This window comes from Rhinichthys klamathensis, unplaced genomic scaffold (genome assembly GCF_029890125.1).
Source record: "Rhinichthys klamathensis goyatoka isolate OS25496 unplaced genomic scaffold, OSU_Roscu_1.1 h1tg000311l_1, whole genome shotgun sequence".
Taxonomy (NCBI): domain Eukaryota; kingdom Metazoa; phylum Chordata; class Actinopteri; order Cypriniformes; family Leuciscidae; genus Rhinichthys; species Rhinichthys klamathensis.
The window spans coordinates 2,444,004-2,459,350 of record NW_026606829.1 but is presented as its reverse complement, the minus strand read 5'-3'; the positions used below and the strand labels follow the sequence as shown (position 1 = coordinate 2,459,350).

Below are 15,347 nucleotides of genomic sequence, written 5' to 3'. Positions count from 1 at the left end.
AAAGCAGATCTATCTATTTATCCATCCATCCATCTATCTACAAATACTTATTAAACACGTGTGTGTGTGTGCAGCCCTTACTCATCCCAACCCACATGGGAGTCATGGGACAGACTGGAAAGTCAATACAAAATGTCCCATGTCAAAACTACTGCAATACAGGCGCTGGAAGAAATTAAATTAATATTTCATTAAAAGATGTGTGTGATTATATGCGTTTCATGTTTGCCTTTACTATATACTTTTTTATGTTATAGCAATCTCAATGGCTCTTCTTCGTCAAACCAAAGGTCAAATAAAGACTTCCAGTGACCCGTGAATTACCATGGTGGCTCTGCGCATGCCCACAACATCGAAGGTAAACAAAGAGGAAAACGCGCACCACCCGGCCTGAGTCCTGCTTAAAACATTAAACGCTGCTCTTCTATCGGCATTTCTACCTGATCAAAACATGGATGTGACATTTTCATGTCGAGCCAGTATTTATTATGACCAAGGCGGTAGGAAATACATGGAGGATTTAGTGACAATGAAGCAGGAGGATGAGCCGAGTGAGGATGAACTGGACGCCGCTGAACGTGGCGAGATCGCGGCACCAGCAAAAGACCAAAACCACGACGCCTCAATCCAAGACTCCATTCCTGGATCTATCACTGTTACCTATATTCAAGATGATGATCCTAGCTCTACTCTTCAGCAGGCGTCGATGCCCACCTCGTCTCGCTCGTCCAAACACACCCGTGGTCCGCGGGCTGTGTCTATGTTCGCCGTGTTCGACGGACACGGGGGTCCGGACGCCGCGCGCTTTGCTCGCGACCATTTGTGGGGCCACATCAAAAAACAAAGAGGCTTTTGGTCTGATGACGACGACGAGGTGTGCGCGGCTTTGCGAAAGGGATTCATCTCTTGTCACCATGCCATGTGGAAGAAATTACGTAAGTTGTGAAATTGAACGTTACGTATATACATAATGTTCTCGTTTAACGCTGCTGGGTTAAGTCTCTGCCATTTTGGACGTGCATTGCAAGGGAGAGAGTCGGAGCACATTTTGAACGAGGGCTGCAACGGCAGATGCATCCCGCCAAAATAAGTTGCACAACCCCTGCAGGTCACACCGAACAATTTCTAAACATCTGAACTTAAGTGGCAGCACATCAGATAGTATCATGCTTACAGGCAGAAATCACAGTTCAACACTCCTGACACTTGCAAGCTGAGTTAGTTTTCTAGATGCACACTTAGCATTTTTCTGCTAATTGAAACGTTTTTACTCAAAGAAATGAACAGATGTTTTAAGAAATATACTTTGATGTAAATTATGTACATTCACATGAATACTGTAATTGTATCAGTTTAAAAAAAACCTAAATGCCCTCATTGCGCCGCAAGTTGACAACACGTGGCTAGCGTGTCATGCAATGGCAAAAGAACACGAAAACCAAACAATATAAGGAGTCGGACAACACAGTATGTATTAAATACACAACATAGTAATGGAGCCAAGTTAAAGGGGAAAAAACGTTTGCCCAAAAATGAAAATTCTCCCCCATTGACTTCCATAGTATTTTTTTTCACAGTCAACTGTTTGGTTACCCATATTCTTCCAAAAAAAAAAAAAAAAAAATTGTGTGTTTGGCAGAAGAAAGAAATTCATACAGGTTTGGAACAACTTGAGGGTCAGTAAATGATGATGAAGCATTTTCATTTTTAGGTGAACTATCCCTTTAAGTTCAGAGTGATTATATGACCTTAATTCATTTGACCAATTGTAAAATTGATTAATATCTAATTGATTCTGCATTAAAAGGATAATTCAACCAGAAATGTTCCTAATTTATTCACCCTCATCATTCCAAACCTGAGTGGTTTTCTTACATGGAACATGAAGAGTTGAAGCTGAATGTCTAGCATGGCTGTTCCTGGACTCCATGCACTTGCCGTTGCATTAAAATACATTTAGTCATTTAGCAGATGCTTTTATCCAAAGCGACTTAAAAAAATTAGGACTAAATTAAGCGAGTCATCGTGAAGAGGGAAAAACAACGCAAGCTTGGACTTAATTCTTTTTTTCTTCCACATCTACAACAAAATCGTCATTTGTGCATCTATTTTAAACAGAATGGTTTAGTCATCACTGATCTGTTTTGATAAATATAATCTGCTTTCTTATAGCGGAATGGCCAAAGACGGTTACAGGACTTCCTAGCACATCAGGCACAACTGCAAGTATCGTCGTAATACGACGTGACCGAATGTATGTTGCCCACGTTGGGGACTCAGCAGTAGTGTTGGGGGTGCACGATGACCCCTTTGACGAGTTGATTGGAGCGGTGGAAATTACGCAGGACCACAAACCTGACCTCCCAAAGGAAAGGCAGAGAATAGAGGGTCTCGGTGGCAGGTGATTTGTTCATTCAAACAGTTAGTCACACACAACTAATCTGAACAAACTGTATTCACACACTTTTGGAACCTTTTGCTTTTGATAAAAGATGTGGAGGTGTGTGTTAGCCACAAAGATGGAATAGATTATTTTGTGATTTGATGGTAGACTATCATCTTTTGCTCTTTTTGGGTTAACCTTAACATGCAACCATCATTGTCCTTTTGTTTTATGTCAACACTCATCAGGAAAACACAAACTTCAACCATGTGTGTCTGCAGTGGTCAGACTGGTTTTTGTTTGTGCACCCAGAGCTTTAAAAATGGGACAACATTACCAGACACGCTCTCACATTTGTTCTCATTTACATAATCTAATCACCAGCTTTCTTTGTCTTTTAGGCTAAAATAACTTAAGCATATCAACACGATATAGACCAACATTCAATATTAATGTCTTCCTCCTTTTTTAAAAGTAATGGCTTAGGGTAATGTTTAAACTAAAGTGAACAAATTTATTTTAGGTCAGGCTTAGTTTTGGGTAGAGCGAGGTATGGATATTTTTGGTCAGCATTTTTTTTTTGTATATTAAACTTAAACTATGATGAGATCCACAACTGATCATTGTCACATCTCTCTTCTAGTGTCATTAAAAAGTCTGGAGTCAATAGGGTCGTGTGGAAGAGACCCAGACTCACCCACAATGGGCCAGTGAGAAGGAGCACCGTCATCGATCAGATCCCATTTTTGGCTGTGGCCCGAGCTCTTGGTAAGGTGCACATGAGGGTTAAGCTATTTTGTCATCGTTGAGGTCATCTTTGGAAAAACAGTGACAATGTTGAGTTTCAATGCATCTGACAAGTCAGCAGAGACTGTGCACTGTCCTACAAATTGCAACATGCCACCATGATAAACTGTTCTTTAGCAACAACAAACAGAATGTGGAATTGCAACACTGGCTGATTAGAGGTTTAGCAAGGTTGTCAGTTCACATCTTTGAAATCATCAAATGTGAATGATGCTCTGGACAGTTAATGGAGTTGTCATCATAACGCACTTGAATGGACAAATACAAACACAATTGTATCATCAACATGTCCGTGAACAGTTGGGAAAAAATTAAATCTCAATATATTAGATCCCGGCATTAGGTTTTAAAGTGACAGGAGCCTAATATACCTGCTGCTGTCTCTGTTCTTAATGTTAATCAAACAACAAAAGAAAAAGAGAATCACTCACTGCTCTTAGCTGAATAACTTTTAGCTTTAATAAGGAAGGACTAATCGATATTTAATTTATACAGTAAAGAATATGTTATTTTACAGTTGATTATTTAATTTGTGTAGTATTTCTTACCTGAATAATACTACTGTTAGACCTACCTATTATAGACCTTATAATGCAAATCAAAACTTAAAGGGATAGTTCACCCAAAAGATGGGGGATGTCATTAATTACTCACCCTCATGTTGTTCCAAACCAGTAAGACTTTGGTTCATCTTTCGAAGATCTTTTTTATGAAATCTAAGAGCTTTCTGTTCCTCCATTGACAGTCTATGCAACTACCACTTTGACGCTTCAAAAGGTTCATAAAGAGATTGTAAAACTAATCCATATGAATTGAGCAGTTTAGTCCAAATTTTCTGAAGAGACTTCATCGCTTTATGTGATGAACAGATTTAATTTAGGCTTTTATTCACATAAATGCTGATCAGCGAACATAAGCAGAAGCTTAACCAAACTTGCTTAACGCGTGAGAACAAACCTTATGCAGAAGCTCAAACTCAAGCTCAGATTTCAGTAAGAAGATCTTCATTTGTGTTCCGAAGATGAACAAAAGTCTTACGGGTTTGGAATGACATGAGGGTGAGTCATTAATGACAGAATTTTTAGGTGAACTGTCCTTTTAACTGAATAAATGTGTCCAAATGCAACTGATATTTACATCAGTTTTTGTTGTTGTTGTTCATATCCAGTAATGTAATGTACATGTCTCCAGGTGATCTGTGGAGTTACGACTTCTACAGCGGAGAGTTTGTAGTGTCACCAGAGCCTGATACTGCTGTTATCAAGCTAGATTTGAAGCAGCACCGTTACATCATCTTAGGCAGTGATGGGTTATGGAACATGGTATCACCGCAGGAGGCTGTGTCTATTTGTCAGGACAATGACAATGCCAAGGTGAATAATGTAAATTGATGCTTCAACTAAGGTTGTAATCGTCTTTTAAAACGTTCGCTTACCTGAATGTTTATTCCAACAGGCGAAGAACCAAAAGGAAAATGTTTCAAATGCTGTTCTGCTTGTGAAACATGCCTTACTGAGATGGCGTCAACGCATGCTCCGTGCTGATAATACCAGTGCCATTGTTATCTGTTTGGAGCCGTTCGGGACATCCAGTGAGTGCTTGCCACCTTATGAGATTGTGTATAATCTACAGGGACCAAAGTGTGGCTCTGTTCCCGAATCTTGCACTGACTCTTTGCCAACTCAGGTTAGGAACGTTTATGATTTTCTAATTGACAATACAACAGCTGTGTAGATTAAGATGAAAAATAACCCCACACTCAAGCTTCATATGTAGTTCCTTCTTTTTTAGGTTCCTGAAACTCAAGGACAGCACATCCCAGAGAAGAAAAATGGCAGCTGTGATACAAGCGCAATATTTGAATCATCTCCTGAAAGCCTTACAAGCTGTGAGGACCTGCCTTGTAATGACTCACTGGAAAATGAGGCCAATTGTGATAGAGTGCCTACAGGCAAACGGATGCTAGAGGATTCCTCCTCGCCTGTGCTGAAGAAACCCCGTCGTAGTTTGTCCCAGTCCCCTTTACATGAGTCCTCATGTACATCCTCACAGAAACCTAGCATACAGTCCTCTGCGAGGAGCGACGGCGGAAGTAATGGTCAAAAACAGTCTGAAAATGTCCAGACGCTGCTTCAGCCGCATGGGAAGACTACTGTATGTGTTTGCTGACATTCGTGATCCTATTACAATGCAATCTGTACATTCATGCTGGATAGTCAGACTTTATTCATATAGTTCATATAAGCTACTGAGAAACCAAATCCTGAAGCAAGTAACCATGTCAAAAGAAGAATCACTAACTTCCATTCACAACACTCATATTTTAGTGTGTTTTATGTATGTTTTACTTCAGATTTTGAAGACTAATGAAAAGAAAACGTGTTTTGTTAGATTTTAAACGAGTTTTAGTTTTTCCTCCATTTTGTGTCCAATTTTGTAATGCTTCAGGTCTGTCAGGTAGGCATGATTGGTCAACTAGGGATTTTTGCACTTTAAGTTGAATTTGTGCAGTCTTTGTGGAAGATGGGAAGTTTGTGAGGAAAAATGACCAAAAAAAGAAACGGTATCTTCTGAGAAGATAATTCCCTGCAGCTTACATGTCACCTGTTTCAAAAAAAGTTCATCTGCTTGGGATCAATGCTATTGTTTTTTTTGTACATGGTTTTACTGAATAAGAAGAATGGTGGATCATGTGTAGTGTTCACTGATGTCTTAACCCTCTGTCATAAGGTTTAATGTTATATGCAAGCATGAACTTTATTAATTATGCATTATGGATTTTAAACATTACGCTTATTTGAATGTTTCCAAGTATTTTATTAACTTTGACAAATTCTCCCATCAGAGAAAAATAAACATTCTAAACTGAAGGTGCTGCTATGCTAAACAGGTCAATAAAAGTTTTTTTTTACAACAAAAACTGTTTGTTAATAAAATTATTGAACTTGTTGAGGGAACAAGTGAAAACAAGAAATAGGATTTCAGTTAACATGATATAGCGCCTTAAGTTATTCTAATATTACAGGATTTCAGTTAACATGATATAGCGTCTTAAGTTATTCTAATATTACAGGTTTAAATAATTTTTAAGTTATGCTTTGAAGTTTTTTTTATTTCATTTTTTTATTATGCTTGCAAACCGTATAGAGATGACATTAATGATATACAATTATGTATACAATACACAAAATATATCAACACTATCTTGAATACAATACAACAATACAATGAATCGTATTTTTCAGGTCATTTGAACATATAGAAGAAAAAAAGTAAATTATTTGGTAAAGGAAAAATAAAAGGAAAAATAGGAGAAGATAGAAAAAAAAACCATGAGGGTTATTTTATACAACAGTCATTACACATTGAGGTTGTTTTTACTTGCTTTCTTATTTACTGAGGATGACATATTGTTAAGGTACATTTTAAATTCTTATTTAAAAAAAAAACTGGTTTGCTGTTGTTGAACTTACATTTATGTATATAAAATTTGCTAAGAAAATAAATTAAATTTATCACAAAGCAAGCTTTGTTTTTAGTAGGGTCAAAATCAAAGTATCCAAAAATAATGTCTTTATTTAATGGTTGATACATCTTGCTGGATATTATCTTAAAAAAAATGTGTCAATATTTGTCCATAGTTCACTATAGAAACATGACCAAAATAAATGATAAATGTTGTAAGGACCATTCAATTTAAATTTTTTAATAAATGATTCCAGTAAAGGATCGCAGCAGGAGAGTTATGCCAGAGAAAGTCTAATATATCCGTAGACGGGCTTTGGTTATGCTTTAAAAGTCGACAACCACTACATTTTATTCCGGAAAAAGCCGAGGATGAGCGAAGTAGCTCGGCTAGTGATCATCACGCGATATTTAGATGTAAATAAACACATCAGCGTGACCGTGACGTGAGGTAACATGCAGGTTTATTCGGGCTGCTCTGCGCATTTTTAAATGTCGAAATGTTCGAAGACCGCGAACCAAATAAACCTTGCTTTAAATAACACTCCACCATGTTGTGAATGTTAATTTTAACGACACATCAGAATCGTTAAGGGAACAAAAAACCTAAACAGCTCCTGCCGCCCCCGATTGGTCAGAAATTACTAAATGCCCGCCTTTGTCGTAAGTCTATTGGCTACTCGTCTACGACGCTCCCCTCTGATTGGCTGAACCATCTGTTGTTTCCGCTGTATGTCAGCTTCACTGTGGCGTTTTGTGAGGACCTCTGTTGATCCGAATTCAAAACACAAAAACTCGGGTTAGTACAAATGTCTCTTCTCTTCTTTAATCATTCACCTGCACGTTTCTAGCTTACCGTATGTATATATTTCTTTCAGGAAGTCTTATAAGTTATTGTCATTGCTCAGTTTATAGTCTTTAAGGCTTTGTGATGACAGCGGTACTGGCTAAGCTAACAGACAAACTGTGGAAATAACGTTAGTTGATATGATGAAATGTCTTGTACTGACACAACTGACAGCTGACACACTATTGACCTCTTTTTGGACATTGTTTCACTATAAATTATGTTAAATTTATGGAAAAATGTAACTAAATCAAGAGTTACTCACGTTGTTATACTGTCAAGAAATGTGTTTGCATCCTATAGTTTGGTTATTAGTAAATCTTGCTTCAGAGTGTTTTCTTTTGTTTATCTCGCGCAGATGTCTGTTGTCATAACTAGTATGTGTTCTAGACATTTACAGGATCAATACTTAATAGGAATGTGCCTATGGTGCAGATTAAACTGATCCAGGCACATCTTTGCCTTATTTGTTTACATCCATCTGCAAGGTGGATGATCTGCAGTGATGCAGTTATCATTTGTAGCCTATTACTTCTGTTGACTTTGGGGTAATACAGATCAGAATGATCAATGATAAGCAGTACTTAATCTCTGCAGTAAAGTTTAGAGTAATGAGCATGTAAAAACCATGACTTTATCTTCTCATACTCTGGTCCAGCAGGATACTGAGTGGTTGGCCATGGCGTCTGACTCCCCGCGCAGACCGAGCCGCTGTGCTGGTGGGGTTGTGGTTCGAGCACAGGCTGCAACGTAAGAGCATAATGAATCGTTTGTGAAATGAAATTTCTGTGTTTTTTTAGTTTGTAAAGCCAAATGTTCAGTATTGTAAATATTAAGACGTCACAAACAAAAAAGGGACAAAATATTTTGTCGCTGATCAAGCTATCAGTATTGTCTGGTCTCTTCTTGTGTGGTTTTTTTTTTTCTTGACAATTGGGTTTACTCTTTTGCAGAGAACAGTCATACATGGAGAGCGTAGTTACGTTCTTGCAGGATGTAGTCCCTCAGGTAAATGTCCTTTTTTGTGTTAAAAACTGGAGATTTAAATTTTTTTATTATTATTTAGGCAAATGTACATGACATGTTGATCTAGGGACAATTCAAGGTCTTATTATATTTCTGTTGTAAAACTGTTCAGAGGATTTAAAAAAGTTAAGATAAATTGATTGATAGTGAGGGTAAGAACGAATTATTAATGCGTCTTTGAAATTTCAGGCGTACACTGGGACACCTCCAAATGATGAAAAAGAAAAGATAGTTTGGGTCCGTTTTGAAAAAACAGACATCAATGGTGAGTTAATTCTATTTTTGTTTTAGATGTTGTGGAAAATATATTTTGTTTTGTCATGTTAAATTGATGCATTCTGCATAAAACACATTGGGTCTTAGGACCCAAGTATTGTGAACCGTTTTTATTTATTTTTAAGGCAAGCCACCAAAGTTTGATATTGTGTTTTTACACAGCAAAAGAAACTTTTCCAAAGTACACTACCATTTAAAAAGTTTCAGTTTATTGTTCAATGTTCATTGTCACTTTTTTGCATCCTTGCTGACTGACCCCAAACTTTTAAAAGGCAGTGTAAGAAGCAGTAAGAAATCCTAAACATGGCTATCACAGTAGTTCATATTTATCTTGTCATATTGGGCTAAACAAGTTTTTATTGCACCAATGCTAGGTCAGCCAAATGCTGTGCAGAAAACATGTGGATAAGATGACTGCCAGAAGTTCAGACATAATTTTCCTCTCAGCGACAACTCCGTTACAGCCAGTTTTCTTCATAAATTTATTTAGCCTGTTAGCATCAATAGCTTTAATCCCAGTGCCCTAGCCTAGCACACTACAGCAGAACATTGATAGAACAAGTGACACGTCTTGCTTCACTGCATAAGACTTGTATTGACAACCTAGCCATGAGCTTTGCTTTTACTTTTTCATTTCATCAGAAGAATAAACAGTGGCAATCAGAAAGGTGATAGATTTCGCCAACTTTTGAATCATTATTTATGTATTCCGTTGTTCTGATCATCTGTGTCTTGTTTGTTTGTTGCGTTGTTTAACACTTATGCCAAGACTTTGTGGTTTACTTGCTGTTTTCTGTTACGCAGACAATGAGTGTTTCTTGTCCTTTGTCCAGATGTGTCCCGCCTACCAGAGTTCCAAGAGATGCACGGCAGCGGCACTGACCCACCTCTCTGCTTGATGATTGGCTACACTGATGGAATGCAGATTTGGAGCATATCAGTGAGTGCATTTTAAACTCTCTCTCTGCCTTCACCACACTGGCGGCAACCGAATGCGCATACTTCTATGTAGTAAACGAAAAACAGAATGTGAAAAGAGCAGTATGTCAGAATTCACAGTATTTGAACTGTAGGCCAAAAAGTACCCGGATGACCTACTGCTGCCGGCAAGATTCCGAAATACACACACAATGGACAATTTACTATCCCATGAGGCTACTAGAGAGAAGTTGTGAATGGCAGTGAAGTGATACAACTGACACTGTCCATCACATGACAAATGTAGTATACATACATGTTCTATTTAGTAGGAATGTAATCATACTACCGTACGGATTGCATTCATACTACACACATTGCTACTAAATAGAACATGCTTTTTCAAAAGAAGTACCTACTCAGAGAGTATGTGATTTCAGACGCAGCCATTGTGTTTTTCCCTGGACCAGTCTTTCTGTATGACTGCTATAAGGGGATGTCCACGCAGAGAATGAAACCAACCGGAAACCAGTCATTTTGGTGACAGTGATAGTTTAGACAGTGAAGGTCAGTGGTAAATCCAGCACTGACTGACTCTACCTGGTGTAAACTGTATTATTTGTCCTTCATTTTTTAACTGAATAGAGATTTTTTTTAATCTTTTTGTCTAATTTTGTATTCAAATATAATGTTCACTCAAATTTGACCCACAAAGGACATTAAGATTGATATTTTTGACTCGCTTGATATTGCTGACTTGCTGTTGTTTAGTTTTTGTGTAATGCTATTTGTTGGAGCCATTATTTTGAATTGTATTTTTTGTTTGTGACACTAGAGGGCGTATGAGTATTTTGAGTATATTTAAGTAAGGTGATAATGAGTTACAGGTGCGCTGATGGAAGGTCAACAAACTTTTTGACCGTGCCGTGTTGAGAGTTGGATTGAAAGAATGTGCTCATGCCTAACAGTATGTTTTGAATCAGATATTTTGATTTAGTTTTTATTTTCGTTCTTTTTTGTTGTTTGCAATACCAAATGGACAATAAATGGATTTGGTTTATCCGAAACTTATTCTGAAGGTATGGACAATATTTATTTTATTCAAGACAAAGGCACGCGTCAGAAACAGACCAAAGAAACCATCTGCGTCCCTACATTAAGTCAAAAAGTTTGACCGAAGGAGCCTGAATGAGCCTTGTATCGACATCGACTGGAACAGATCGAATTGGACGACTACAGGAAAAGTCAGCGGATCTGAAGTCGGATGATGCTCATTCATGACAGTTTTGTTGGATTATTTTTTGTGGATTATTATTATTGCGTGGGATTGAACGCCGCGGATTTCGAAGGACTACAAGCCCGCACGTGCTAAACGAAGAGAATACAGAGCACACGAACAGCAAAGGCTTCAGCGTTTGTGGAACTGAGGTATGAAAGCGCTTTCACTTGAACTTGAGTCAAATGACTATATATAAAACAGTGTGCACACATACAAACAAAGACAAATCCAATGCGCATTGGTGGTAAAAAAAAAAAAGAAAAAAAAGAGGGGTTTGTGAAACGAAGAACTGAACTGTTTGTGAAATGCTTAATTGTTTTTGTTAATGTTTACACTTTAAGTTGATGTTTATGATGTAAAATATGCAGTTAGTAAAGGTTTAAAAATGGCGGATGAAAGTGAGTTTCCTGGTTCTGAAATTGAGCAAGATGGGGCTCAGACGCAGAAAGCAGAGGATGAAAATGTTGAATTGTCTGTACGAAAACGAGAGGTTAAGCTTACTGCAAAAGGGTTATTGGCAAAACTCGATATTTTACAGAAACAAAGAAAGTCAAAATTTGACAAAGCATCCCAACTAAAAAAGACAATACAAGAGTTAATGGGTAATAGAGAATATGAAAATGAGGTCAAAGGTATGTTTGAAAAGTTTGAAACACAATGCAAAGAAGCAAAAGAAGTACACAAATCTTTGATTGCTTTATTGCCTGATGAAGAGAAAGACCGGCATGAAACATGGTTCAAAGCAAAAATGTTATGGGTTGTGGAATTCAGCACTGTGGTATATAATTGGTGTGAGAAGCTACAGGAGGAATGTGATCATGCTGCAAGCGAAATTGAACCCAAGGATAGCATTTCAAATGTTGAAACACGGGTTAGTGGTCGCACTTCTCACAAGAGCAACCGCCACAGTTCACGCTCCAGCAAATCTAATGCCTCTGTGCAACTGGTATGCATTCAACTTGAAGCAGAAAAAGCCGCTCTTGTCGCTCAAGCAGAGTCTTTAAAAGCTAAGCATGATATTGAGCAACAGTTGGAAATGTTACAGAAGCGTAAGGAACGAACAGATATTGATGCAAAAATCGCCGCATCCAATGCAAAGATATCTGTGCTCAGGACTTATGAACAACGAGCAAACAGCATCGCATCAGATGGGATGGAATCCTATGTCAACAAACAGGCAAAACAAGCAACTGCATCTCTTCAACCAGATGTTGAGAGACAGTCAAGGACTATATTGCAAAGCAGCATAGGTGCTACCTCACAACCAACATCATCTCATTTACAGCAACCTGCATCTTCAAGACCCAGAATAGCCACTTCAGTAGATGATAGAAGGTCTGATTTCACACAGAGTATGTTTCAAAAACATCAAGAAATAACGGAGTTGTTAGTACAACAGCAAAAGTCTCAACATTTACCACCACGTGATATTCCAGTGTTTGAAGGGGATCCATTGCAATTCAGTTTGTTCACTAAAGCTTTTAAACACTGTGTGGAGGAAAAAACGAATAACAAAGGTGATTGCTTGTATTTCCTTGAAAGATACACAAGAGGGCGCCCAAGAGAAATTGTTCGAAGCTGTATGAATATGGCACCGGAAAGAGGTTATGATACAGCTAAAACTATGCTTAAACGGCAGTTTGGAGAAGATTATTTTGTTTCTGCTGCATATATGGAGAAGGTGCTTGGATGGCCCATGATCAGGTATGAAGATACCACAGCTCTTCAAGATTATGCACTCTTTTTACGTGGGTGTTGCAATGCTATGGCAGATCTACAGTATATGCAAGAACTGGACATGCCAACAAACATGAGAGCAGTAATTCTAAAGCTTCCATTTAAACTCAGAGAAAAATGGAGAACAGCTGCATGTGATATCATGGAAAGACAGAAAAGAAGAGCCCAATTTAGTGATGTTGTCAACTTCGTTGAATACCAAGTTAAAATCATTTCTGATCCAATATTTGGGTCTATTCAACATGTAGAGATGAGAACAACTGGTAAACCGAAGGATGTCTACAAATGGAAGTCACAATTCCAGTCAAAGCCAAAGTTAAAAGGGGATAGTTTTGCTACCAATGTTACCAATGTTAACAAACCCATTGTTTGTGAAATCCAAAGGGTAAATGCTGAACATCCAAGCAGGCAATTCAAGAGTAACTCCACTTGTTTGTTTTGTTCACAAGGTCATTCTTTAGAGCAATGTAAAGAGTTTGAGAAGAAGAAACATAGGGAAAAGGTAAACTTTATAAAGGAAAAAGCTGTCTGTTTTGGTTGCTTGCATGTTGGACACATGAGCAAAGAATGTAAAAGGCGCTTAACTTGCAAAGTGTGCAACCAGAAACATCCCAGTGTTCTTCACATTCATTTGAAGGAGTTCAAAGTTGATAAAGCTGTCAACACAAACCATGAACAGAATGTAGAACCAACTATCAACAATACACTTGTATCTGCCCAAACGTGTGGTCATATTGGGGCCGGGAGTAGCAGTGGTATCTTACCTATCCTTCCAGTCCAAGTAAAGTCTGCAAGGGGCAACAAAATTGTTCAAACCTACGCGTTTCTGGACACAGGCAGTACCTCTACCTTTTGTTCGGAAAGTTTAATGAGGAAGCTGCACCTGAATGGACGAAAGACAAATATTTGTTTGCTTACCATGAGTCCCAAAACAACAGTCTCAAGCTATGTGGTGAACAACTTGGAGATTTCAAGTCTTGATGGTAATACATTTTATGAATTGCCAGAAGTGTACACACAGAAACAAATGCCCGTAAACCAAGCCAACATGGTAAATCGGGAAGACCTAACTAAATGGCCATATCTTGATGATATTCAAATTCCGCACATTCAGGCTGAAGTGGAGTTATTGATAGGTACCAACGCCTCCAAATTACTCGAACCGTGGGAAGTAGTAAATAGTCAGGGAGATGGTCCCTATGCCATACGTACCCTATTGGGGTGGGTCGTCAATGGTTCTCTAGGCAGTTATCAAAATGAACAACATACTGCTAGAGTAAACAGGATCTCTGTTGAAACATTGGAGTTGCTATTGGAAAAGCAATACCAGCATGATTTCAATGAAAAAGTGTCAGAGGACAAAGAAGAAATGTCCAGAGAGGAGGTAAAGTTCATGGAAATCATGGAGAAATCTGTGAGCTTCAAGGATGGACATTATAGTTTGAAACTGCCTTTCAAAAACAAAGATGTTATAATGTCTAACAATCTTAACATTGCCAAACAGCGTCTTGTGGGGATAAAAAGAAAGTTTGAAAAGAATGTTAAGTTTCAACAAGAATATACAGACTTTGTCAACGATATGGTTATCCAAGGCTATGCTGAGAAAGTGCCAGAGCATCAATTGGATAGATCTGACGGTAAAGTTTGGTACATTCCACATCATGGTGTGTACCACCCTCGTAAAGGCAAGTTACGTGTGGTATTTGACTGTGGAGCAAAATACCAAGGCACATCTTTAAACGATCAACTACTGCAAGGCCCAAACCTCACAAGCTCTTTAATTGGAGTTCTTCTGAGGTTCAGACAAGAACTTGTTGCTTTCATGACTGACATTAGAGCAATGTTTTACCAGGTCAAAGTGGCAGAAGGCGGCAAAGACTTTCTTCGCTTCTTGTGGTGGCCAGGTGGAGATGTTACACAGGATGTTGCTGTCTTCCGAATGACTGTTCATATTTTTGGAGCAGTTTCATCCCCAAGTTGTGCGTGTTTCGCTCTGAGAAGAACTGCAAAAGACAATCAACACTGCTTTAAAGAAGAAGTAATTGACACTGTGTATAATAACTTCTACATGGATGATTGCTTACGAAGCTTATCTACAGAGTATGAAGCAATCCAGGCGGTCAAAGACCTGACCACGCTATGTCAAAAGGGAGGCTTCCATCTAACACAATGGGTCAGTAACAGCCGTAAGGTCTTACAGTCCATTACAGAAAAAGATAGATCCAAGAATCTAACTGAGCTCAACTTGGATCGAGACCAACTACCAGTAGAAAGGGCCTTAGGACTTCAATGGTGCGTACAGACTGACACCTTCAATTTCAGAACTGTTTGCAAAGAAAGAATGCCAACTAGACGTGGAATATTGTCAGTGATCAGTTCAGTGTATGATCCTTTAGGATATCTTGCACCACTGACACTTCCAGTCAAACTCATCCTCCAGGAGTTGTGCAGAACAAACTATAACTGGGATGATGAGATTCCCAAAGTTCTTGAACAAAGGTGGGTTAAATGGATTTCTGACTTGGATCAGTTAAGTACTTTTAATGTTGACAGATGTTTGAAACCATGTGATTTTGGACAGCCGGTTAGTGCCCAACTACACCATTTTT

The 15,347-nt window shown here is 38.4% G+C and overlaps 2 protein-coding genes across 7 annotated transcripts in view; both read left to right on the top strand.

Moving 5' to 3' along the window:
- The first annotated feature begins 332 nt into the window (after positions 1-332).
- Positions 333-6,110, top strand: ppm1da (protein phosphatase, Mg2+/Mn2+ dependent, 1Da). The gene is made up of 6 exons (XM_056271192.1): positions 333-935; positions 2,173-2,401; positions 3,027-3,151; positions 4,382-4,563; positions 4,646-4,876; positions 4,982-6,110. The coding sequence occupies exons 1-6, from the start codon at positions 452-454 to the stop codon at positions 5,357-5,359; spliced, it is 1,629 nt and encodes a 542-aa protein (XP_056127167.1). The 5' UTR covers positions 333-451; the 3' UTR covers positions 5,360-6,110.
- A 1,222-nt stretch (positions 6,111-7,332) lies between these two features.
- Positions 7,333-15,347, top strand: part of bcas3 (BCAS3 microtubule associated cell migration factor) — a 256,157-nt gene continuing 248,142 nt past the window's right edge. For 5 of the 6 annotated variants that reach the window (XM_056271173.1, XM_056271172.1, XM_056271171.1 and 2 more), the window contains exons 1-5: positions 7,351-7,454; positions 8,164-8,252; positions 8,456-8,510; positions 8,718-8,793; positions 9,638-9,744. In XM_056271173.1, the coding sequence (XP_056127148.1) occupies positions 8,182-8,252; positions 8,456-8,510; positions 8,718-8,793; positions 9,638-9,744 (309 nt within the window). In that variant the 5' untranslated portion in view covers positions 7,351-7,454; positions 8,164-8,181. Of the gene's footprint in view, positions 7,455-8,160; positions 8,253-8,455; positions 8,511-8,717; positions 8,794-9,637; positions 9,745-15,347 lie in introns of all 6 variants that reach the window. The other variant, XM_056271170.1, reaches the window with a different exon arrangement.